The sequence below is a fragment of the Oncorhynchus nerka genome, linkage group LG9a, assembly GCF_034236695.1.
Source record: "Oncorhynchus nerka isolate Pitt River linkage group LG9a, Oner_Uvic_2.0, whole genome shotgun sequence".
Taxonomy (NCBI): Eukaryota; Metazoa; Chordata; class Actinopteri; order Salmoniformes; family Salmonidae; genus Oncorhynchus; species Oncorhynchus nerka.
In genome coordinates, this window is record NC_088404.1 from 19,003,929 (window position 1) to 19,026,846 (window position 22,918).

The 22,918-nt window shown below is 43.0% G+C and overlaps 2 protein-coding genes across 2 annotated transcripts; one reads left to right on the forward strand and one right to left on the reverse strand.

Annotated features, from left to right (window-relative positions):
• The first annotated feature begins 254 nt into the window (after nucleotides 1–254).
• Nucleotides 255–10,870, forward strand: znf277 (zinc finger protein 277). Its single transcript, XM_029667500.2, has 11 exons — nucleotides 255–343; nucleotides 6,165–6,381; nucleotides 7,707–7,795; nucleotides 7,909–7,991; nucleotides 8,402–8,604; nucleotides 8,901–9,033; nucleotides 9,177–9,241; nucleotides 9,390–9,486; nucleotides 9,599–9,641; nucleotides 9,905–10,079; nucleotides 10,314–10,870. Exons 1-11 carry the CDS (start codon nucleotides 310–312, stop codon nucleotides 10,498–10,500), a joined length of 1,326 nt encoding a protein of 441 aa, XP_029523360.1. The 5' UTR covers nucleotides 255–309; the 3' UTR covers nucleotides 10,501–10,870.
• A 4,555-nt stretch (nucleotides 10,871–15,425) lies between these two features.
• On the reverse strand, nucleotides 15,426–22,743 carry tmem168b (transmembrane protein 168b). Its single transcript, XM_029667502.2, has 5 exons — nucleotides 21,376–22,743; nucleotides 20,922–21,227; nucleotides 20,533–20,675; nucleotides 17,820–18,094; nucleotides 15,426–17,653 (listed from the first exon to the last, which is right to left on the reverse strand). Exons 1-5 carry the CDS (start codon nucleotides 22,201–22,203, stop codon nucleotides 17,106–17,108), a joined length of 2,100 nt encoding a protein of 699 aa, XP_029523362.2. The 5' UTR covers nucleotides 22,204–22,743; the 3' UTR covers nucleotides 15,426–17,105.
• Nucleotides 22,744–22,918: the final 175 nt, after the last annotated feature.

The following is a 22,918-nucleotide window of genomic DNA, read 5'->3' on the forward strand; positions in this document are numbered from 1 at the left end:
GTGGGCAGTATGATAGGGAGGGAGAGAGAGAGACTGAGAATAGGGGAGAATGGGATCCAGTAATTGAGTTTAAGTAGCATACTTAGTTGAACATAGTTGGATCAAATATATAACAACATATTTGTGATTGTAAGAGAAACGTAGCTGGCAGATAGGATTCAGTTCCTCCCAGTACAGTGGGTGGCACTAACGTTATGGTGCATAACGTTGAATGCCAACTGCCGATAAACGCCAAAGAAGAAGAACAGCCGTACCGCCGATAAACCGAACAGAAGAGCGTCAGCTGTATTGACCACGTGACATTTGAAGATGGCTGCCTGCGTGGAGAAAAAAATAAATTCAGGTACGTGTCACTATCTCTGGATAACACCAATAATTAACCCATATGACTCCATAAGAAGTATATATGAACGCAATTTCCTATTTAAGAAATACATAATTTAATACACGTAACCCTTCAATATTGCTAAAGAAGTAGCCAGCTGTTCAACTTGTTAGCTAGTTGAGCTAGCTATACCTAACGTTACCTGTAAAAATGCAATTCTGACAACTTATTTTTCAGGATTTACTCATACGGTATAATGACTTTGTTACAAATAAAGTAGCTAAGTAATGTGTATAATGTTTTGGAGTCAGTTATTCACAATGTGATATTGTGCTTGTACTCATTGGGGCCGATTCAGACTTAAGAACTTTACGCCTTTTCTACCCCTTTCCTACGCACTTCTCAGTATTTAGTATTCAGACTTACCTTATTCAGTCCCATAACGTGCTCTGCAGTTGTGGATACCCAAAATATTTTCTTGTGGAGTTTTCATTCAATAGGATTTTCAGTACATTATCTTAAAGCCATCCCGTTTAAATACGGTGTACATTTTTTTTTTAGCTCGAATTCTGTCAACCGAATAGAATATATCGAGAAAGTGGTTCAGAATATTAAGGATCAAAGAAAGAAATCCATCAAATATATGTATATTCCTCTGTTTCATCAACAATTGGTAGATTTGAAAGGGGTACACAGAATCTCTGAATGTCTCCCCTATGTGGAAGCTAGGTAGTAAATTGCAACAGCACTAGGCTGCATTCAAAAGACATTTCCCCGTAACGTGGCGGAGACTCACGCTTGAGCATTTTACTTAAGGTTTTGGTCCACCAGCTTCAAACGGTTGTAAAAATGTTATTTTTGTTATTGAAAATATATTTCACAGCGATTTTAATGGTACAGGGATTCCTTACACGATTCAATATTTGATTTCTCACAAACTGAAATTGAGTTAACTGTAGAATTTAACAACCAGAAAATGAGCGGGCTGCTTGACCCGATTTCCACTAGGTAATTCAGCCACAAAATACAATATAATGCAAAAAATATATATAATCCTATGTGTAGCTCCTTTAAAAATAGTCTGATTTTGTAGATTATTTAGATTTAGTAAGTAACGTTATTTATGAATCAACCGTTCTACAACCCATGTTGGAATATTCGCGTACATAGAATTATAATGGTGAGAAAAGTGTACAATAGTAGGCTATACCCTCATTTATTGCCGGCAGTAACCATGGAACTGTGTGATGACGGGCAAAGTATTGTGCCATGAGTCGGGTTCTGTTACCGTTTGGTCTGCGTTCTGCTCCATAACGATTTTAAAAAGCCTACATGTCTTTCAAAAACATATTATCAACCGTTACTAATCCTCAGCAACAACCACACGGCCGTGACGGTGTTTACAGAGGAAGCAAATTAAGGTAAACTAAACAATGTAATTAAATTGAATGATAATTTAGGTTATACCAACTGAAGGGAACTAAAAGTACATTGACAGTTGAATGTGTGGTTATTAGGCCTACTGACGGTCGATACTGATAGTGGCTAATATTTAACATAATAGAAATGGTAAACAGCTAAGTCTGGGTAGCCTGAAATTAAGACATTCTAGGGTGCCCACCCTGCTAGTTAAAAGGCTGTACAATTTAAATTCTGCATAATGGTACAGCATTTCAAACTACTATGGTAAAGTTGATATGCTTCAGTCAGCCATATGACTGGTTTCACATTTGTCTCCAGCGATTTACAAGGTAAAATAGATCTAAAACAAGTGTCATTTATATTTATTATTCCCTTATCCAGATGGATTGGGCGTGTTTCTTACATTGGTACCCCAGGTCATCTTAGGTTTCATTACATACAGTCGAGAAGAACTACTGAACATAAGAGCAGCGTCAACTCACCATCAGTACGACCAAGAATATGACTTTCGCGAAGCGGACCCTGTGTTCTGCCTTTCACCCAGGACAACGGAATGGATCCCAGCCGGCGACCCCAAAAAACGACTTCGAAAAAGGGGAAACGAAGCGGTCTTCTGGTCAGACTCCGGAGACGGGCACATCGTGCACCACTCCCTAGCATTCTCCTCGCCAATGTCCAGTCTCTTGACAACAAGGTTGATGAAATCCGAGCAAGGGTAGCATTCCAGAGGGACATCAGAGACTGTAACGTTCTTTGCTTCACGGAAACATGGCTCACTGGAGAGACGCTATCGGAGACAGTGCAGCCAGCTGGTTTCTCCACGCATCGCGCCGACAGAAACAAACATCTTTCTGGTAAGAAGAGGGGCGGGGGCGTATGCTTTATGGTTAACGTGACGTGGTGTGGCCAAAACAACATACAGGAACTAAAGTCCTTCTGTTCACCTGATTTAGAATTCCTCATAATCAAATGTCGACCGCATTATCTACCAAGGGAATTCTCTTCGATTATAATCACAGCCGTATATATCCCCCCCCCCAAACAGACACATCGATGGCTCTGAACAAACTTTATTTGACTCTTTGCAAACTGGAATCCATATATCCGGAGGCTGCATTCATTGTAGCTGGGGATTTTAACAAGGCTAATCTGAAAACAAGACTCCCTAAATTTTATCAGCATATCGATTGCGAACCCAGGGCGGGAAAAACCTTGGATCATTGCTATTCCAACTTCCGCGACGCATATAAGGCCCTGCCCCGCCCTCCTTTCGGAAAAGCTGACCACGACTCCATTTTGTTGATCCCTGCCTACAGACAGAAACTAAAACAAGAAGCTCCCGCGCTGAGGTCTGTTCAACGCTGGTCCGACCAATCGGATTCCACACTCCAAGACTGCTTCCATCACGTGGACTGGGACATGTTCCGTATTGCGTCAGACGACAACATTGACGAATACGCTGATTCGGTGTGCGAGTTCATTAGAACGTGCGTTGAAGATGTCGTTCCCATAGCAACGATTAAAACATTCCCAAACCAGAAACCGTGGATTGATGGCAGCATTCGCGTGAAACTGAAAGCGCGAACCACTGCTTTTAATCAGGGCAAGGTGACTGGAAACATGACCGAATACAAACAGTGTAACTATTCCCTCCGCAAGGCAATCAAACAGGCTCAGCGTCAGTATAGAGACAAAGTATAATCTCAATTCAACGGCTCAGACACAAGAGGTATGTGGCAGGGTCTACAGTCAATCACGGATTACAAAAAGAGAACCAGCACCGTCACGGACCAGGATGTCTTGCTCCCAGGCAGACTAAATAACTTTTTTGCCCGCTTTGAGGACAATACAGTGCCACTGACACTGCCCGCAACTAAAACATGCGGACTCTCCTTCACTGCAGCCGACGTGAGGAAAACATTTAAACGTGTCAACCCTCGCAAGGCTGCAGGCCCAGACGGCATCCCCAGCCGCGCCCTCAGAGCATGCGCAGACCAGCTGGCTGGTGTGTTTACGGACATATTCAATCAATCCCTATCCCAGTCTGTTGTTCCCACATGCTTCAAGAGGGCCACCATTGTTCCTGTTCCCAAGAAAGCTAAGGTAACTGAGCTAAACGACTACCGCCCCGTAGCACTCACTTCCATCATCATGAAGTGCTTTGAGAGACTAGTCAAGGACCATATCACCTCCACCCTACCTGACACCCTAGACCCACTCCAATTTGCTTACCGCCCAAATAGGTCCACAGACGATGCAATCTCAACCACACTGCCCTAACCCATCTGGACAAGAGGAATACCGATGTGAGAATGCTGTTCATCGACTACAGCTCGGCATTTAACACCATAGTGCCTTCCAAGCTCGTCATCAAGCTCGAGACCCTGTGTCTCGACCCCGCTCTGTGCAACTGGGTACTGGACTTCCTGACGGGCCGCCCCCAGGTGGTGAGGGTAGGCAACAACATCTCCACCCCGCTGATCCTCAACACTGGGGCCCTACAAGGGTACGTTCTGAGCCCTCTCCTGTACTCCCTGTTCACCCACGACTGCGTGGCCACGCACGCCTCCAACTCAATCATCAAGTTTGCGGACGACACAACAGTGGTAGGCTTGATTACCAACAACGACGAGACGGCCTACAGGGAGGAGGTGAGGGTCCTCGGAGTGTGGTGTCAGGAAAATAACCTCACACTCAACGTCAACAAAACTAAGGAGATGATTGTGGACTTCAGGAAACAGCAGAGGGAACACCCCCCTATCCACATCGATGGAACAGTAGTGGAGAGGGTAGTAAGTTTTAAGTTCCTCGGCGTACACATCACAGACAAACTGAATTGGTCCACCCACACAGACAGCATCATGAAGAAGGCGCAGCAGCGCCTCTTCAACCTCAAGAGGCTGAAGAAATTCGGCTTATCACCAAAAGCACTCACAAACTTCTACAGATGCACAATCGAGAGCATCCTGTCGGGCTGTATCACCGCCTGGTACGGCAACTGCTCCGCCCACAACCGTAAGGTTCTCCAGAGGGTAGTGAGGTCTGCACAACGCATCACCGGGGGCAAACTACCTGCCATCCAGGACACCTACACCACCCGATGTCACAGGAAGGCCATAAAGATCATCAAGGACAGCAACCACCCGAGCCACTGCCTGTTCACCCCGCTATCATCCAGAAGGCGAGGTCAGTACAGGTGCATCAAAGCTGGGACCGAGAGACTGAAAAACAGCTTATATCTCAAGGCCATCAGACTGTTAAACAGCCACCACTAACATTGAGTGGCTGCTGCCAACACACTGACTCAACTCCAGCCACTTTAATAATGGGAATTGATGGGAAATTATGTAAACTATATCACTAGCCACTTTAAACAATGCTACCTAATATAATGTTCCCTACATTATTCATCTCATATGTATACGTATATACTGTACTCTATATCATCTACTGCATCCTTATGTAATACATGTATCACTAGCCACTTTAACTATGCCACTTTGTTTACATACTCATCTCATATGTATATACTGCACTCAATACCATCTACTGTATCTTGCCTATGCCGCTCTGTACCATCACTCATTCATATATCTTTATGTACATATTCTTTATCCCCTTACACTTGTGTCTATAAGGTAGTAGTTTTGGAATTGTTAGCTAGATTACTTGTTGGTTATTACTGCATTGTTGGAACTAGAAGCACAAGCATTTCGCTACACTCGCGCTAACATCTGCTAACCATGTGTATGTGACAAATAATATTTGATTTGATTACTTATTTAACTAGCTCTTATCAAGTTGTAAATGTAAAGTGCATGGAGGATGGTGGTGTTTTTATTGGGGAAAAATAAAGTAGATGCTTTATCCACTTGGAACCGGCAGGTACGCTAGACCTTATTCGTGTTTTCTTTGCGCAAAAATGTGGAATTATTAGGGAATTAAGTCAAGGTCAGAATATAAAATCAAATTTATTTATATAGCCCTTCGTACATCAGCTGATATCTCAAAGTGCTGTACAGAAACCCAGCCTAAAACCCCAAACAGCAAGCAATGCAGGTGTAGAAACGACTCCCGCCCCGTAGCACTCACTTCCGTCATCATGAAGTGCTTTGAGAGACTAGTCAAGGACCATATCACCTCCACCCTACCTGAATACAGCGTATCTGTAGACACCACACCTTCATATATGCTATCTCCACCCCAAACGAATAGCAGGTGAATAGCATGCTGTTCTCATGCTTAAGTTCAAGATCTATATGCATAGAGGTGCATACAAAGTGAATTACGTTCCATTTACGCGCGCTTAACTTTTTTTTGTTTGTCATATTGCTTCGTTTTAATGCTCGCTTTTTGAGAAGGGGTGAAAATCATATCAAGCGATGTTTAATAAGAGCATGTTTCACTCTCCCCTCAGATGAACAGGAGTGGATACTGGAGCCTCTGTGTTTCCCTGAGCAGCCTGCTACAGACATCGGCACCAACTCATCCTCTCATCATGACATGGAGGTGGTGACCTGTGTGCTCTGCTCTCACTCCGCCCCTTTGTCAGAGAAGGACCGCCTCCTAAAGCACCTAGTACTGGTGCACAAGCTGGTCATCGCTGATGTCAAACTCATCGCTGACTTTCCTAAGTATGTATCAGAGATACTATATATTTGAGTATACAAAACCATTATTTTCATGACAGACTGACCAGGTGAAAGCTATGATCCCTTATTGATGTAACTTGTTAAATCCACTTCAATCAGTGTAGATGAAGGGGAGGAGACAGGTTAAAGAAGGATTTTTAAGCCTTTGGCCATTGAGCCATGGATTGTGTATGTGCCATTCAGAGGGTGAATGGGCAAGACAAAATATTTTAGTGCCTTTGAACTGGGTATGGTAGTAGGTTCCAGGTGCACCGATTTGTGTCAAGAACTGCAACGCTGCTTGGCTTTTCACACGCTCAACCGTTTCCCCATGTGTATCAAGAATGGTCCACCACCCATAGGACATCCAGCCAACCTTGCACAACTGTGGGAAATATTGGAGTCAACATGGGCAAGCATCCCTGTGGAAAGCTTTCGGCAGCCATGTGTGGGGCATTGGAGGGCACTGGGGAGTCAGGTCTAGCCAATTAGAATTAGTTTATTTTTTTCCCACGAGCTTTATTACAGACAGAAATACCCCACCCCCCCAGATGATCCCGTTGGTGAAGAAGCCAAATGTGGAGGTCGTGGGCTGGTGTGGTTACAAGTGGTCTGCAGTTTTCTAAAATAACATTGGAGGCGGATTATGGTAGAGAAATGAACATTCAATTATTTGTCAACAGCTCTGGTTGACATTCCTGCAGTCATTATGCCAATTGCATGATCCTTCAATTTGAGACATCTGTGGCATTGTGTTGTGACACAACTGCACATTTAAAGTGGCCTTTTGTTGTCCACAGCACAAGGTGCACCTATGTAATGACCATGCTGTTTAATCAGCTTCTTGATATGCCACACCTGTCAGGTGGATGGATTATCTTGGCAAAGGAGAAATGATCACTAACAGGGATGTAAACAAACTTGTGCACAAAATGAGAGAAAATCTGGGACATTTCTGGGATTTTTTATTTCAGCTCATGAAACATGGGATCAACACTATGTTGCGTTTTGTATTTTTGTTCAGTGTAAAATTTATGTAGCCTCTTCAGTCCTGACCACATAACTAGAATGCATCTATTTCTATGGTCCTAATTATCAAGTTCCCTCTCACAATTGCGGCACAGGTTTGATGATGTTGACCTATACAAACAGTTATAAAACAGTAATAGCTGTCATGAAAACTGGGATAAATCACATGGAGAGATTGTCAATCGTGGCTGGTTACTTTTTGTGTACAGTTCCCTCCCTCTTCTCCAGAGGAAATGTATCACATACGGCCTGTCTCACACAACATATTAATTGTGTTCTACTGTGTCCATTTCTTTCAGATACATGGAATACTGGAAGAACAGAATCTCTGAGCAACCCATCACAGATTTCTGCAGTGTGATCAAGACTAACTCGCAGGGCCCTGTTGGTAAGTAGTATTAATTTACTATAGATAGCCTTGAGGTTCACAATATCGCTGCTTCTACTTTACCCTGTTCTTGCATTATCTTATTTAATATACCCTCTTTATGTGCTTTTCAGAAAAACAGGAGCACTACTTCCTTCTGTGCGATGTCCTGCCAGAGGACAGGGTCCTCAGAGAACATCTCCAACAGAAACGACTGGTGAGTTACATTTTAGTCATTTAGCAGACGCTCTTATCCAGAGGAAGTTACAGGATCAATTAGGGTTAAGTGCCTTGCTTGACAGATTTTTCACCTAGTCGGTGCTGGGGTTTGAACCAGCGACCTTTCAGTTACTGGCCCAACGATCTTAACCGCTATGTTATCTTTTCAGAACAAGCTCTATTTTATGTATACAATATACTGTATGTCCCTAGGCTAATATTCACAAAGCATCTTAGAGTAGGAGCTCTGAGCTTGGATCAGGTCTTCCCTGTCCGTAGAAACATTCTTATTATAATTTAAAAGACAAAACTGATCCTAAATCAGCACTTCTACCCTGAGACACTGACTTACCACTGGGACTGCATAGTTTAATTTATGCTACTAACTCACACTGTGTTGGTCTACAGGAGGAGATCCTGGAGCAGCAGCAGAGGGAGAGGGATGACAACAGCTTCCAGCGCATCTGCATGTTCTGCAATGACGAGTTCAATGGGAACAGGTCGTCACTGCTCAACCACATGGCCAGGGAGCACTCGTTCAGCATGGGACTGCCTGACAACATAGTGTACTGCGTAGAGTTCCTTGACCACCTGCAGAGCAAACTGGATAAGTAAGTTAGTTTTTGGAATGGATATCCTTTTTATGTTAATGTTTGTTTATGCTATTTTTATCATTTGAAAAGAAAATTGTTATCTGTAGCCATCTGTAATTCACTAATTGGTAACACTGTAGTAAAGTTTTCCAGTACTTTTTGTTTTTCTGTGAAGGAGAGCGCTGCTGTAGTAACGTTTTCCAGTACTTTAGTTTTCACTGTGAATGAGTGCTGGTTGGTGTCACACATTAGCATTACTCAACCAAACAATGTTTCACAGAGCATTGAGTGTTTCATTGTTTTTTTGTTCCCAGTCTGCAGTGCCTGTATTGTGAGAAAACATTCAGAGACAAGACGACACTGAAGGATCACATGAGAAAGAAACAGCACCGCAGAATCAATGGCAACAACAGCGAGTATGACTGCTTCTACATTATCAACTACCTGGTACGCTCAGTGTTGTGTGAGAGTATAATTAATATAAATGCATATTGCCATATTTGACCTGAAAATATATTATTTTCACATTTAATTAAGGGTCATCAAATAATGATAAAGTGATGAAGACTGGTCTATTTTCCCTGCGACAGGAGCTGGGGAAAACATGGGAAGAGGTCCAATCTGAGGATGATCGGGAGATGGAAGATGAAGATGAGTAAGGATTGTCCTAGTGACACAGTCATTGTTGTTTGGGATGGTCAAACCGTAGTTAGATTTGTAATCAGTGTTCTCTAGGATTGGTATGCACTTTTGCAGTGTTGTATTTACCATTGAGGAAATGGCTCTGTCTGTCCTCTCTTCAGTGATTGGTCAGACTGGCAGGCTCACCCAGTGTGTGCTGTGTGCCTGTTCTGTGAGCAGCAGTCAGAGAGCATGGAGAAGATCTACACACACATGGAGGTAACAGTCCCCTTATGCAGTTGTTGACAAATTTGGCCCATGGTTTGCCGGTTTGGGAGCAGCTACTTCAATATGGTTCATGGATCTGTTTTTCTTCACTATGCATTTCCAGGAAACCCACGGATTTGATCTGCACAAGTTGAAGACCGAACTCAGTAAGTAATATTGCACAACTGCTATGCTTTGTTGTACAAAACCCACCATAAAAACAAACACGTACACCCATCCAAATGAATGGGCATACCAGTCTTTCCCATACTAGGGCTACATTTACAGGCAGCTGAGTTAAATTTTTCCACTAATTGGTCTTTTGACCAATCGGATCAGCTCTTTTGCCATTAATTAGGCAAAGGACCAGAATTTGGTTGTGTGTGTATAAATGCAGCCTAAGTGGCCTGATAAGCATGTCTTCTCCCAGATCTGCGGTTCTACCAGCAGGTCAAACTGGTAAACTACATCAGACGAGAGATCCACCAGTGCCGTTGCTATGGTTGCCAGGAAAAGTTTGGGTCCAAACCTGAGGTTATACGTCATGTAATGGAGGCAGGTCACGTGATGCAGCTACCAGAGACGTCAACCTGGGACCAACCACAGTAAGTTTGGAGCTCTCGTAAGTGATGTGCATGGAACATGTATTGTTTACTTGTAATATTGTTAACTAAAACCATATTAATAACCATACTATTGTTTTACTACAGTTTAAAAGTGATGTGTTATTGGCGTGCTGAATGAATGGTATTGTCAATTGCTCAGTTCTCCATCTGGTGGCTATTGTGACTGTTTCTGATGTCTAAATGCCAGTCATTGCAGCTCATTCTCCAATCCAGGTATTACTTCCCCACCTATGAGAATGACGCCCTCCTCTGTGCCTTGTCGGACAGTGACAGTGAATCAGAACACACAGGCCCTTGGAGAGACGTCCCTGTCATAGCTGAGGACATCTCTAACCTGAAAGTCCTGAAGCAGACCAGTGTCCTCAGCCACCTTCTGAAGAACACAGACAGCTCTAGTTAAAAAGCTGGATGGATGGACCAATGATGTTATAAACTCAGTGGGGAATGCTCAGGGGAGAACGGCTCAGAGGGACACAGTGCAACAACTTCTCGCTTCGCTGTATCTCCAACAAGACGGTGATGCCCATCAGACACTGTGCACTTAGCAGACCAGCACACATGTGCAGAAATGAACATGGCCTGTTTCACAAGAATTTCCTGAGCCTGGACTACATTTATGTATGATTTAATGTCATACTTGGTACAAATCACCATGTACAACATACCTGCAGGTGGATTTGTTTCATATAGTATGATTGCTGACAAACATGACCTCACTGCAGAGATGTGACAATTGCTAAATGTAAATAAACATTATGAATATACTATAACTGATGATCCCCTCTCGTTTAGCTTGCTTATACAATAGTTGAAAGAATGGCAGGTAGCCTAGTGGTTAGTGTTGGACTAGTAACCGAAAGGTTGCAAGATCGAATCACCGAGCTGACATGGTAAATATCCGTTCTGCCCCTGAACAAGGCAGTTAACCCACTGTTCCTAGGCAGTCATTGAAAATATGAATTTGTTCTGAACTTACTTGCCTAGTTAAATAAATAAAACACAACACTACATTTTCTAAAATCCCTGAGCTGCAGTAAAGTAAAAAACAGTACAGATTTAAATTGGAATCTGTCTGTTACTTAATAGAGAGGGGATGGACTTCCATTTTCTAGTGCTTTTTGTCAACCTTGGTGGTCTTAACATGAATAATGTGTTGTGTGGCTTTGTCCAGAACCAACTGCCGTACAGTCGACCCCCAAACTGCAAAGTACTCAGTGTCTCCACCACGTCGTTCACATCAGGACTCTCATTCAAACACGTCACTGAAACAGACAAACGCAGAAGTAACACATTTTGGATAAGTAATACGTTCAGTTAAAATACATCACATTATCAATCATAAGCAATTCATCCTGTCAAGACATTTCAATATTCATATTTTGGAAATGTGGGTGTCAGATTATTTTCAGTATTTTAGAGAAAAACATTACCTTAGCATCTCTGATACATGGCTGAAGCAGGTGTGTAAGTTGAGTTTAAATGTCACATGCAGCGTGTTACATTTCAGGGCACTGAACCTAAGCACAGAGAATACCTTCTGTAAGTCATGGTCCTCTCAAATGCACAAAAAAATGTAAAACAATTGTCAAGAGTTCCAGAAGGCATGCCTAATCAAGCCACGCTCAATAATTTCAAAGAAAAGATCTGCCCCCATCTCCTCACATCAGTGTGAGAGCTACCTGTCCCAGGGACGTCAAGGATTTGTTGATGTCTGTCGTTTGGCTTCTGTCTTGGCGATGAGCTCGGAGACCCGCCAAGTCACACAGGGTCAGGGTATTGTGAGACGACACACTCTGTACCCTCCAGTCAGCGTGAGCAACAGGTGGCCCGAGAGTTGAAGAGGGAGAGGCTCTTCCTAGCAATGGGTTCACAACCATACTGGTATTGACACGACTTGGTAGGCCTACCTTTGTTTGTTTTTTGGTTGAGCCAATCTTTCTATTCTTTTCTCCATTTCCATCACGTTCAGAATGCCGTCCTCGGTCTTCAACTCGACGTGGGTCAGCCCAGACACAGAGATGGACTTCCCCTAGGTCCATATCTCTAATGAACTGGTGGGACTTTGACAGGAGATCATTTAGGTCAGGGTTTCCCAAATCCGGTCCTGGGGCCCCTCGGTACACGTTTTGTTAATTGTCCTAGCGCTACACAGCTGATTTAAATAATCAAAGCTTGATTATGAGTTGGTTATTTGAATCACCTGTGTAGTGCTAGTAACAAAAACAAATGTTCTAATTACAAGAGGTTGGTGGCTCCTTAATTGGGGATGGGCTCGTGGTAATGGCTGGAATGGTATCAAACATAAAAAACATGGTTTACATGTGTTTGATGCCATTCCATTTGCTCCGTTCCAGACATTACGAGCTGTCCTCCCCTCAGCAGCCTCCTGTGGTCCTAATCCATTGGGTTCTGTGTTTCAATTAAATTCACCTACCTGTGAGGTGCTGAAGGGTTAGACTTTATCAAAGAGGAACTTGTTCTTGGTTCCCTTGTTGTTGACCAGATGCTCCTGGTCTGAGTATCCCCCTGGAGCTTCTTGTAGAGGGCCTCCTTGTAGAGCAGGGATGGGTTGTGGGGGCCACAAAAAAAATCTTAACTCATCATGGGGGGGGCGACAAAACATTTAGTGCCCCCCTTAACAGTATGCTTAGGGTCATTGTCCTGCTGGAAGACTGAAACAGGTTTCCCTCAAGAATTTCCCTGTATTTAGCACCATCCATCAATTCTGAACAGTTTCCCAGTCCCTGCTGATAAAAAACATCCCCACAACATCTCAATTTTATTCTCATCTGACCAGAATACTTTCTTCCTTATGTTTGGGGAGTCTCCCACATACCTTTTGGTATATTTTTCTTTAAGCAATGGATTTTTTCTGGCCACTCTTCCGTAAAGCCCAGCTCTGTGGAGTGTATGGCTTAAAGTGGTCCCATGGACAGATACTCCAATCTCCGCTGTGGAGTTTTGCAAGTCCTTCAGGGTTAGTTTTTGTGGGTGGCCCTCTCTTGGCAGGTTTGCTGTGGTGCCATATTCTTTCCATTTATTAATAATGGATTTAATGGTGCTCCATGGGATTTTCAAAATTTCAGATTTTTTTTTATAACCAAACCCTGATCTGTACTTCTCCACAACTTTGTCCCTGACCTGAGAGCTCCTTGGTCTTTATGGTGCCGCTTGCTTGGTGGTGCCCCTTGCTTAGTGGTGTTGCAGACTCTGGGGCATTTCAGAACAGGTGTACAGTCGTGGCCAAAGGTTTTGAGAATGACACAAATATAAATTTTCACAAAGTTTGCTGCGTCAGTGTCTAGATATTTTTGTCAGATGTTACTATGGAATAGTGACGTATAATTACAAGCGTTTCATAAGTGTCAAATGCTTTTATTGACAATTACATGAAGTTGATGCACAGAGTCAATATTTGCAGTGTTGCCCCTTTTTCAAGACTTCTGCAATCCACCCTGGCATGCTGTCAATTAACTTCTGGGCCACATCCTGACTGATTGCAGCCCATTCTTGCATAATCAATGCTTGGAGTTTGTCAGAATGTGGGTTTTTGTTTGTCCACCCGCCTCTTGAGGATTGACCACACGTTCTCAATGGGATTAAGGTCTGGGGAGTTTCCTGGCCATGGACCCAAAATATAGATGTTTTGTTCCCCGAACCACTTAGTTATCACTTTTGCCTTATGGGCAAGTTGCTCCATCATGCTGGAAAAGGCATTGTTCGTCACCAAACTGTTCTTGGACGGTTGGGAGAAGTTGCTCTTGGGGATGTGTTGGTACCATTCTTTATTCATGGCTGTGTTCTTAGGCAGAATTGTGAGTGAGCCCTCTCCCTTGGCTGAGAAGCAACCCCACGCATGAATGGTCTCAGGATGCTTTACTGTTGGCATGACACAGGACTGATGGTAGCGCTCACCTTGTCTTCTCCGGGACAAGCCTTTTTCTGGATGCCCCAAACAACCGGAAAGGGGATTCATCAGAGAAAATGACTTTACCCCCGTCCTCAGCAGTCCAATCCCTGTTCCTTCTGCAGAATATGAGTCTGTCCCTGATGTTTTTCCTGGAGAGAAGTGGCTTCTTTGCTGCCCTTCTTGACACCAGGCCGTCCTCCAAAAGTCTTCCCGTCACTGTGCGTGCAGATGCACTCACACCTGCCTGCCATTCATGAGCAAGCTCTGTATTGGTGGTGCCCCGATCCAGCAGCTGAAGCAACTTTAGGAGACAGTCCTGGCTCTTGCTGGATTTTCTTGGGCGTCCTGAAGCCTTCTTCACAACAATTGAACCGCTCTCCTTGAAGTTCTTGATGATCTGATAAATGGTTGATTTAGGTGCAATCTTACTGGCAGCAATATCCTTGCCTGTGAAGTCCTTTTTGTGCAAAGCAATGATGACATGTGTTTCCTTGTAGGTAACCATGGTTGACAGAGGAAGAACAATGATTCCAAGCACCACCCTCCTTTTGAAGCTTCCAGTCTGTTATTCGAACTCAATCAGCATGACAGAGTGATCTCCAGCCTTGTCCTCGTCAACACTCACACCTGTGTTAATGTTAACGAGAGAATCAGCGACATGTTAGCTGGTCTTTTTGTGGCAGGGCTAAAATGCAGTGGAAATGTTTTTGGGGGATTCAGTTCATTTGCATGGCAAAGAGGGAATTTGCAATTAATTGCAATTCATCGGATCACTCTTCATAACATTCTGGAGTATATGCAAAAAAAAAACTGAGGCAGCAGACTTTGCTAAAAATAATGTGTCATTCTCAAAACTTTTGGCCACAACTGTATATAGAGAGATCATGTGACAGATTAGGTGACAATTTGATTGCACACAGGTGGACTTTAACTAATTGTGACTTCTGAAGGTAATTGGTTACACCGGATCTTATTTAGGGGCTTCCGAGCAAAGGGGGTGAATACATATGCGTGCACCACTTTCCATTTTTTTTTTTTTAACAAGTTATTTTTTTTCACTTCACCAATTTGGACTATTTTGTGTATGTCCATTACATGAAATCCAAATAATATCAATTTAAACTACAGGTTGTAATGCAAGAAAATAGGAAAAACACCAAGGGGATGAACACTTTTGCAAGGCACTGTATGTGAGTCCCCAGGACTAGGGGGTCCTGATTTGAAAAACACTGTATTAACATTAAGTTTGTTACAAATCTGTAAACTCCGTCAATATCTAGCCTAATGTTCTTTGATAGCCTGAAAGGAGGTGGCTGGCTGCATTAGACTAATTTACACTTAATGAAGAGATTACAGCAAAGTGGAATAGACAGGCACACCAGCAGAGCGCATAATTTGTCCATATATCAATTAAAAACACTGAAATCTCCATTTTTATTGCATAGTTGAGAATTCTGTCAATGCTTAAGATTAAAACATTTCCATACACACAGTTGATTAGGCTAAGCTTGAATATCTAAATCACTGTATATGATAAACCCAGAATACAATCACGCATAAATGCAAGATCACATCCTACATTGGGTCCATATTCCTCCAGGTAGTGCAATCAGTATAGGTACAGTAACAACCCTCAGACTCCCTGAGGTAATTATGGTAGATACCAGACGTCCCAAAAGCAGTAAAGTTATTCATACAAAATAAATGAATAGCAGATGTGAAACAGCAGTGATTAGGGAAAGGGGGATACCTAGTCGGTTGTACAACTGAATGCATTCAACTGAAATGTGTCTTCCGCATTTAACCCAACCCCTCTCAATCCGAGAGGTGTGGAGTGCTGCCTTAATCGACATCCACGTCTTCGGCGCCCGGGTAATAGTGGGTTAACTGCCTTGCTCAGTGGCAGAACGACAGATTTTTACCTTGTCAGCTCTGGGATTCAATCCAGCAACCTTTCAATACTTTTCAAAGCTTTGACATAAAGTAGTTAATTAAAAGCTGAATATACAAATAGGCCTAGATGTATGGAAACGCATGGATAGCAATCAAATATGAAAGTATCGAACTATAAATCCACATTCCACTCTTGAAAATAAATGAACTATTATCGTAATACAATATCTTAATAACCTGATATCCTTTTTTGAACAGGGACAAAAGGCCATTTGTGAAAAATATCAGATTTACAAAGCTGGATGGGGGCATGCATTGGTCATAATAGATGAATGGTGCAATCAGTGTAACCACTGCAACTTTTTGTTGTTTGAAAATCCAATCTGGGAGAGTGACAATATGATACTACTTCACTACAGCAGCAGGGCTTCTCAGCCTGAAATTGTGATAAACAGGGAAAAAGAGGTATACATTTCAATTAGAATTTTTAGAGAGATTGAATTAAGAGAAAAGTTTTTTTTGAAAGGTGGGAATAAGCCGGTACAACTGGAGTTCAGAGAACGGTACAACTACCCCAATAAACCCACCAAAAGACTAGAAATTAAATGATTTAAAACAAAACTCTAATCAAATCAAATAACCACCACTAATGAATCTATAGAATGACTTAAGGAATAGCCAAACAATAATTTGGGAAAGAAATATGTAGTACATATAAAGTACTACATCAAAATACCATAGTACATCAAAATCAGGAACCTCATATCAGTAACTTAGTACTTTAGCACACATAAGCAAAACATATAGCTCACACACACTATCTGTAACTGTCTAGTTAGTCATTAAAGGGAAACCTTGGGATTTCAGCATGCTAGCAGATACCCATAGACATCCACTCATTGTGCTAATGCTAGTGACCTCTAACTTCCTTCATACTTGACACAGAGACATGATATCTACTAGTTCATCTGACTCTGGGGAAGTAGATAAAGAGCCTCATTGCCAAACTCCCGAAGTATCCTTTTAAGATTTCACAATCAACAGCTGCCTTCACTGAGGGTCCTAAAAACTCAGCGATCAATATCACGCAACCAATCAATCAATTACAAAAACTGATTTAGAAAAAAATTCTGTACGGTGAAAAACATGTAAATACAAAGTGAAGAAGCCTTAGACAGTATGATTCTTACAGAGGTGAATTTCTAAGATTTGACCAACTTGAATCCTTGGCCAGTGTCTAGTATGGCTGGGGGAAACCAGTTGAGTTTGACCCTTTTGAGGCACCGTAGGCAGACACTGCATAGCCAAAGCAGGTTCAGCCCCCCACACCAGAGCGCTAACTGGACCACGGGGTAGGTCATCCTGGGGAAGTACATCCTCCAGTGTTGAGTGACATCACTTTCTGTGGGCAGGTGCAGTGTGTAATCACTCCAGTGCTTAGAAATGCCGTAGGCAGCGGTGACAGTCCTTCCCCTCTCTGACCACTGGACAGTGCTGTCTGCATTGCAGTTGTACTCCACCCACTGAGAGGTGAAGTCCCCAAGCTGGGGGGTGTTCTGGAGCTCAATATCCGTGGCTCGGGCTAGTTGGGCCCCCTGCACCGCCACATAAAGCCCCCCCACCTTCCTTACCTCCTTCACCCAGGGTAGGGAGTTCTCACTGTCCAGGACCAGGATGAGGCGGGAGCAGGAGTCATTGTTCTTCTCCCTCCACCATTCCAGGATCTTGTCCAGTTGAAGGGTGCCCCCTCCTGACAGACAACCACAGCACAGGGCAGAGTTAGAGAGAGAGCAGTGGAATACTGCGGTGGATAGTACTTTATTTTGTGGTTTCAGTACCATAAAAGAATGTGCTACAGAGAGTGAGTTAAAGTAACTGAGCTTCACAGAATGACAAAACTTCTAAGTGATTGGTACCTGCTAGTGCCCACTCCCCACTGCGGTGGGTATGCCCACTGTAGAACACCACATAGGTGTCGTGGCGAGGCCCATCGGCTGTGCAGAGCTCCATGAAGGCTTTGAGCTTCACCTGTAGGGCTTCCAGAGTCACCCCGCTGGTGGAGTAGTCGCAGCCGAACGTCTCGATCATGTGGTGGGAGAAGAAATTCTGTATACTGTTCAACATGCCCGTGGAATGCATGTTCAACATATGTACCTGGTCCGGAGGTAACAGAGTGGGCTGCCCATCAGGACTGCAAGGGAGAGAGGAGGAGTGAGGATGATTGCAGTAAGGGTAAGTTAAATTAAAGACTGTACAAAAGTATGCGCCCGTGTGTTGAGTAAGTATAGTATAGTTTGTACTGTACAGTGCCTTCAGAAAGTATTCGTACCCCTTGACTTGTTACACATTTTGTTGTGTTACAGCCTGAATTCAAAATGGATTAAATATTATTTTCCCCTTACCCATCTACACACAATACCCCATGACAAAGTGAAAAAAAAAATGTTTTTAGAGATTTTTGAAAAAAAAAAGTATTGACAATTAAATACAATAGTATTTAGTATCTCATTTATATAAGTATTCACACACTTGAGTCAATACATGTTAGAATCACCTTTGGCAGTGATTACAGCTGTGAGTTTTTCTGGGTAAGTCTAAGAGCTTTGCACACCTGGATGCTACATTATTATTTTTTAAATTCTTCCAAGCTCTGTCAAGTTGGCTGTTGATCATTGCTAGAAAGCCATTTTCAATACGATTTAAGTCAAAACTGTAACTAGGTCACTCGGGAACATTTGATGTCGTCTTGGTAAAGCATCTCCAGCGTATATTTGGCCTTGTGTTTTAGGTTATTGTCTTGCTGAAAGGTGAATTGGTCTCTCCGTGTCTCATTGGAAAGCAGATTGAGCCAGGTTTTCCTCTAGAATTTTGCCTGTGCTTAGCTCTATTATGTTTATTTTTTATCCTGAAAAACTCCCCAGTCCTTAATGATTACAAGCATACCCATAACCAATGTGCCCTCTAATATGTGGTGTTCAATGCAGGCCTACATTGCATGAGACTTTTAGAAAACATTTTTAGATTATGAAGGGCTTGATATGAATAAATGATATTTTACTTGATCTGTAACACCATGGGCCAAATAGGTGACTGTAAATTGCATTGTATTGTGAGATGCAAGAAACCACTTTACAAAATATAATGAATTATTATTACCATACAGAGAATTAGATAATGTAGGCTACCCCTCTACCTATTTGCATAATCAAGCCTGTCTCAAAATACAACACTGCCCCTTGAATTAAAACATAAGCTTTTTTTTCTCTCACCTGACTGGCTTTACAACAACAGCTTGAAATGTAGGAAACAGTAATTCCCCATTGCTGACCTATACTTATCTATAACTGGGCTAATAACTCACACCTAGCAAAGAATATCAACAAATGTGCACATGCGCAGCTCTGCACTCTGATCTGAATAGCGCATTCACTCGCTGATTAAAAGACCGCTTGTGGGCTACACCTGACGATAGAATTCTCTGGCTCTGCCTATAACAAATTTGCAGACTTAATCCTGCAAAGTTAGATTTGGTTTGGTCTGTTGCATTGAAAAGGGGCAGATTTGATGTGGATTCCATCACAGAAAAAACATTGATTTATATAGTGCAAACTAGTTGTGCAAACTCAGTAAGGTTTCTTCTCTTGCGTCTCTGCCCGGCATGGCATTTCTTCTGCGTGTCCTGGAGGAAGTGTGTGGCTGCGCACACACACAGTTTAGAGGGAATATATCCCAAAACATGATGCAGCCAACTACTATGCTTGAAAATATTAAGTGGTACTCAGTAACGTGTTGTATTGGATTTGCCCCAAACATAACACTTTGTATTCAGAACATAAAGTTAATTTATTTGCCACATTTCTTGCAGTATTACTTTAGTGCTTTGTTGCAAACAGGATGCATGTTTTGGAATATTTTTAATTCTGTACTTACTGGCTTCCTTCTTTTCACTCTGTCATATAGGTTAGTATTGTTGAGTAACTACAATGTTGTTGATAAATCCTCAGTTTTCTCCTATCAGAGCCATTAAACTCTAACTGTAAGCTGAGTTAGGAAAGACACCTGTATCTTCGTAGTGACTGGGTGTATTGATACACCAATTAATTACTTCACCATGCTCAAAAGGATATTCAATGTCTGCTTTTTCTTTTACCCATCTACCAATAGGTGTCCTTCTTTGCAAGGCATTGGAAAACCTCCCTGGTCTTTTTGGTTGAAATTCAATGCTCGACGGAGGGACCTTACAATTAATTATGTGTTGGGTACATATATTGGGTAGTCATTCAAAAGTCATGTTAAATACTATTATTGCACACAGAGTAAGTCCATGCAACTTATTATGTGATTTGTTAAGAAATGTTTAACTCCTTGACTTAAGGCTTGCCATAACAAAGGGGTTGAATACTTATTGGCTCAAGACATTTCAGCTTTTCGTTTGTAATTCATTTGTAAATATTTCAAATAAAACTTTGACATTATGACGGTATTGTGTACAGGCCAGTGACATAAAATCTCAATTTAATCCATTTTAAAGTCAGGCTGTAACATGAAAATGTGGAAAAGGTCAAGGGGTGTGAATACTTTCTGAAGGCACTGTATATATTTGGGTGTCCACTATCCATACATTCCTACCTGCAATAGTTGGTGGGGATGACCACTGCATACCCCACACATGTGCCACCTAGGCAGTTCCCCAGCTCATAGAAGAGGCCATGGAACAGAGACTCCAGAGCCAGGACCAGCAGGAGCATACTCATAAAGATACTGCTGGAGGACTGAGACACAGACAGACACAATGGGTCACATTCACACACTAACCAAATAAGGAGGACTATGAGGTTGAGAAGATGGCTCTGAATATCAATGACCTCAAAAACTATGGGAAAGTGTCCAATCTCAATTTATTTTACGCCAGTTAACATAGCTTATCAATAAAACAGACTAAGTTATATGAGCCATTAATGTATAACATTGCTTGTCTGGACTGAATAACAGTGCTATATCAATGACTGGAGACATACCTGCCATGATAAAGCAGCCAAGATGACAGTGGACACCAGACTGAAGAGCACCAGGCGTTCAGAGATGAGACAGAAGTGTCTGACTCCTTTAGAGGCCATAACCTTGTCTATGCAGCTGCTTCCGGCTCCCTGGGCCAGACACACCCTCTGGCAGTCACTAAGCTTGGTGTGGAAGCCCCACAGAGTGATGATGAACACCACGTGACAGATGGCCCAGAACACCCCACTCAGAATGAAGCCCGGGATCATCAGGTACCACCGGTCCAGGTCCACCAGCTTCAGGGCTGCCAGGATCCAGAAGCCCACCTGGGAACAAGGACCACAATGCAAGTAAGTCTCCTGTTGACTATGTGTTTTTATCCTCAATTATTTTTTGTGTGCATCATTGTACTCACATGGCTGGGGAAAATCTATGTGCATTTTAAATGTGTCAAATAAAATGAATTCAAATCACCTCCGCCAGCAGCAAAGGCAGGAGGGACAGCCTGCGCCACAGCCCCCTCCAGGCAAGGTAGGGCAGCCAGCGCTCGGTCACCGACAGCCCACTGAAGTACACGTCCAGCAAGGGGTCGCAGATCAGCTGGCTGAAGAAACATGCCAGGGCGAAGGGGTTGGTGGTGATGCCCAGAGCCTTGAAGAACAGCACCGCAGTGATGATGGAGAAGCAGACCAGGTTGGGCAGGGCCAGGAGAGCCTTCATGCGCAGGGCCACCATCAGAGTAGCCAGGGCCACCACCAGCACCACTACGCTCATGGACTTCTGGATGAATAAGACAGTACTGGCGATGGCAAAGCCTGCCAGCTCCAGGGCCTCTGCTGAGGTGAGGAAGGCAGGGCGGTACCTGGTGCAGCCACACATCCTCTCCAGCAGAGCCCACAGCGTCCTCAAGACAACACTGGCCAGCAGGAGGTAGTTGGTAGCTTGCTCTTTGATGTTGCTCTCCAGAGTGGGGTTGTTGAGGAAACACAGGAGGCCAAGCAGGAAGCCAAACCACAGGTGGAGGAGGCTCAGGCTGACTTTTTCCATGCTGAAGTAATAGTACAGTATGCTTGCTATACCGAGGACAAACAGGGCCAGAACAAATATGATGAGGATCATGGGTTCCTCAGTCTTCTCCCATCGCACATAGAGCCCCAGGCAGAGTGCCACCAGCAGGTTCAGACCAGACAGGTAGCCCAGACATCTGACAGAGGACCACATGTTGACCTCTCCGTTGACCTCCTCCAGTCTGGTCATCGCTGCATGCAGACAGTGACTGACACAGTACCGTAAGCGAAACATTTTGATATGGAAGAGTAGTTAACAGTTTGTTACAGCTGGTAACGTTATTAGTTAAGAGTTCAGAGGCAATTAAAACCTTTCCATGAAGCAAATTTAGCTAGCTAGATTGCAAGACCATGGCGAAAAAAATGTCACTCACTAGCTAGCCACCTTGAACTAACAGAGCAGCAAACTTTGAGCTAGTGATAGGTCGTCTAAGCTAGCTAACGTTAGCTAGAAGTTACTAGCTAGTTAGCTAGTTTTTGCTAGTTAGCTAGCTACATGGTTTTTGCTAGTTAGCTAGCTACATGATTTGCCGGTAGCTAGCTTGCAGTTGTACGACTGGCAGATGGTACGCTTGATTACATGGTCCGTTTGCTGTTTCTCTTCTTTCGTATGTAAATAGATACGTCTCATACAAACCTAGCTAGCCCAAATTAACTTATTTCACTTGAAGAAGCAGGAGACAAAAATACTTATTTTCCACTTCGAAAACTTTTCGGTCAAATGACTGCCGCCATCAAACTAGAACGTCCTCTCGACGTCACTACGGCAAGTCAGTAGTACAAACAAAGTGGCGGAAAGTCGAAGTATGGAAATTCATAATGTGTGATGACTAATCAATCAATCTAGACGTACTGTAAATGAGGCTCTTCCACTGAATATTACAAATACTTTATCAATATAGGTCAAAATATACTACACATTGATATACTTATGCCCTAACTAACATGAT

Bases quoted from the DNA above. Each gene is read 5' to 3' on its own strand.
- tmem168b (XM_029667502.2), bottom strand. From the start codon at position 22,203: ATGTTTCGCTTACGGTACTGTGTCAGTCACTGTCTGCATGCAGCGATG. The intron at 20,676-20,921 runs GTATGTCTCCAG...TCTGTGTCTCAG, and splicing joins TGGCTGCTTTATCATGGCAG to TCCTCCAGCAGTATCTTTAT. The intron at 18,095-20,532 runs GTAGGAATGTAT...TCTCCCTTGCAG, and splicing joins ATCCCCACCAACTATTGCAG to TCCTGATGGGCAGCCCACTC.
- znf277 (XM_029667500.2), top strand. From the start codon at position 310: ATGGCTGCCTGCGTGGAGAAAAAAATAAATTCAG. The intron at 9,242-9,389 runs GTAAGGATTGTC...TCCTCTCTTCAG, and splicing joins GAGATGGAAGATGAAGATGA to TGATTGGTCAGACTGGCAGG. The intron at 9,487-9,598 runs GTAACAGTCCCC...ATGCATTTCCAG, and splicing joins AGATCTACACACACATGGAG to GAAACCCACGGATTTGATCT.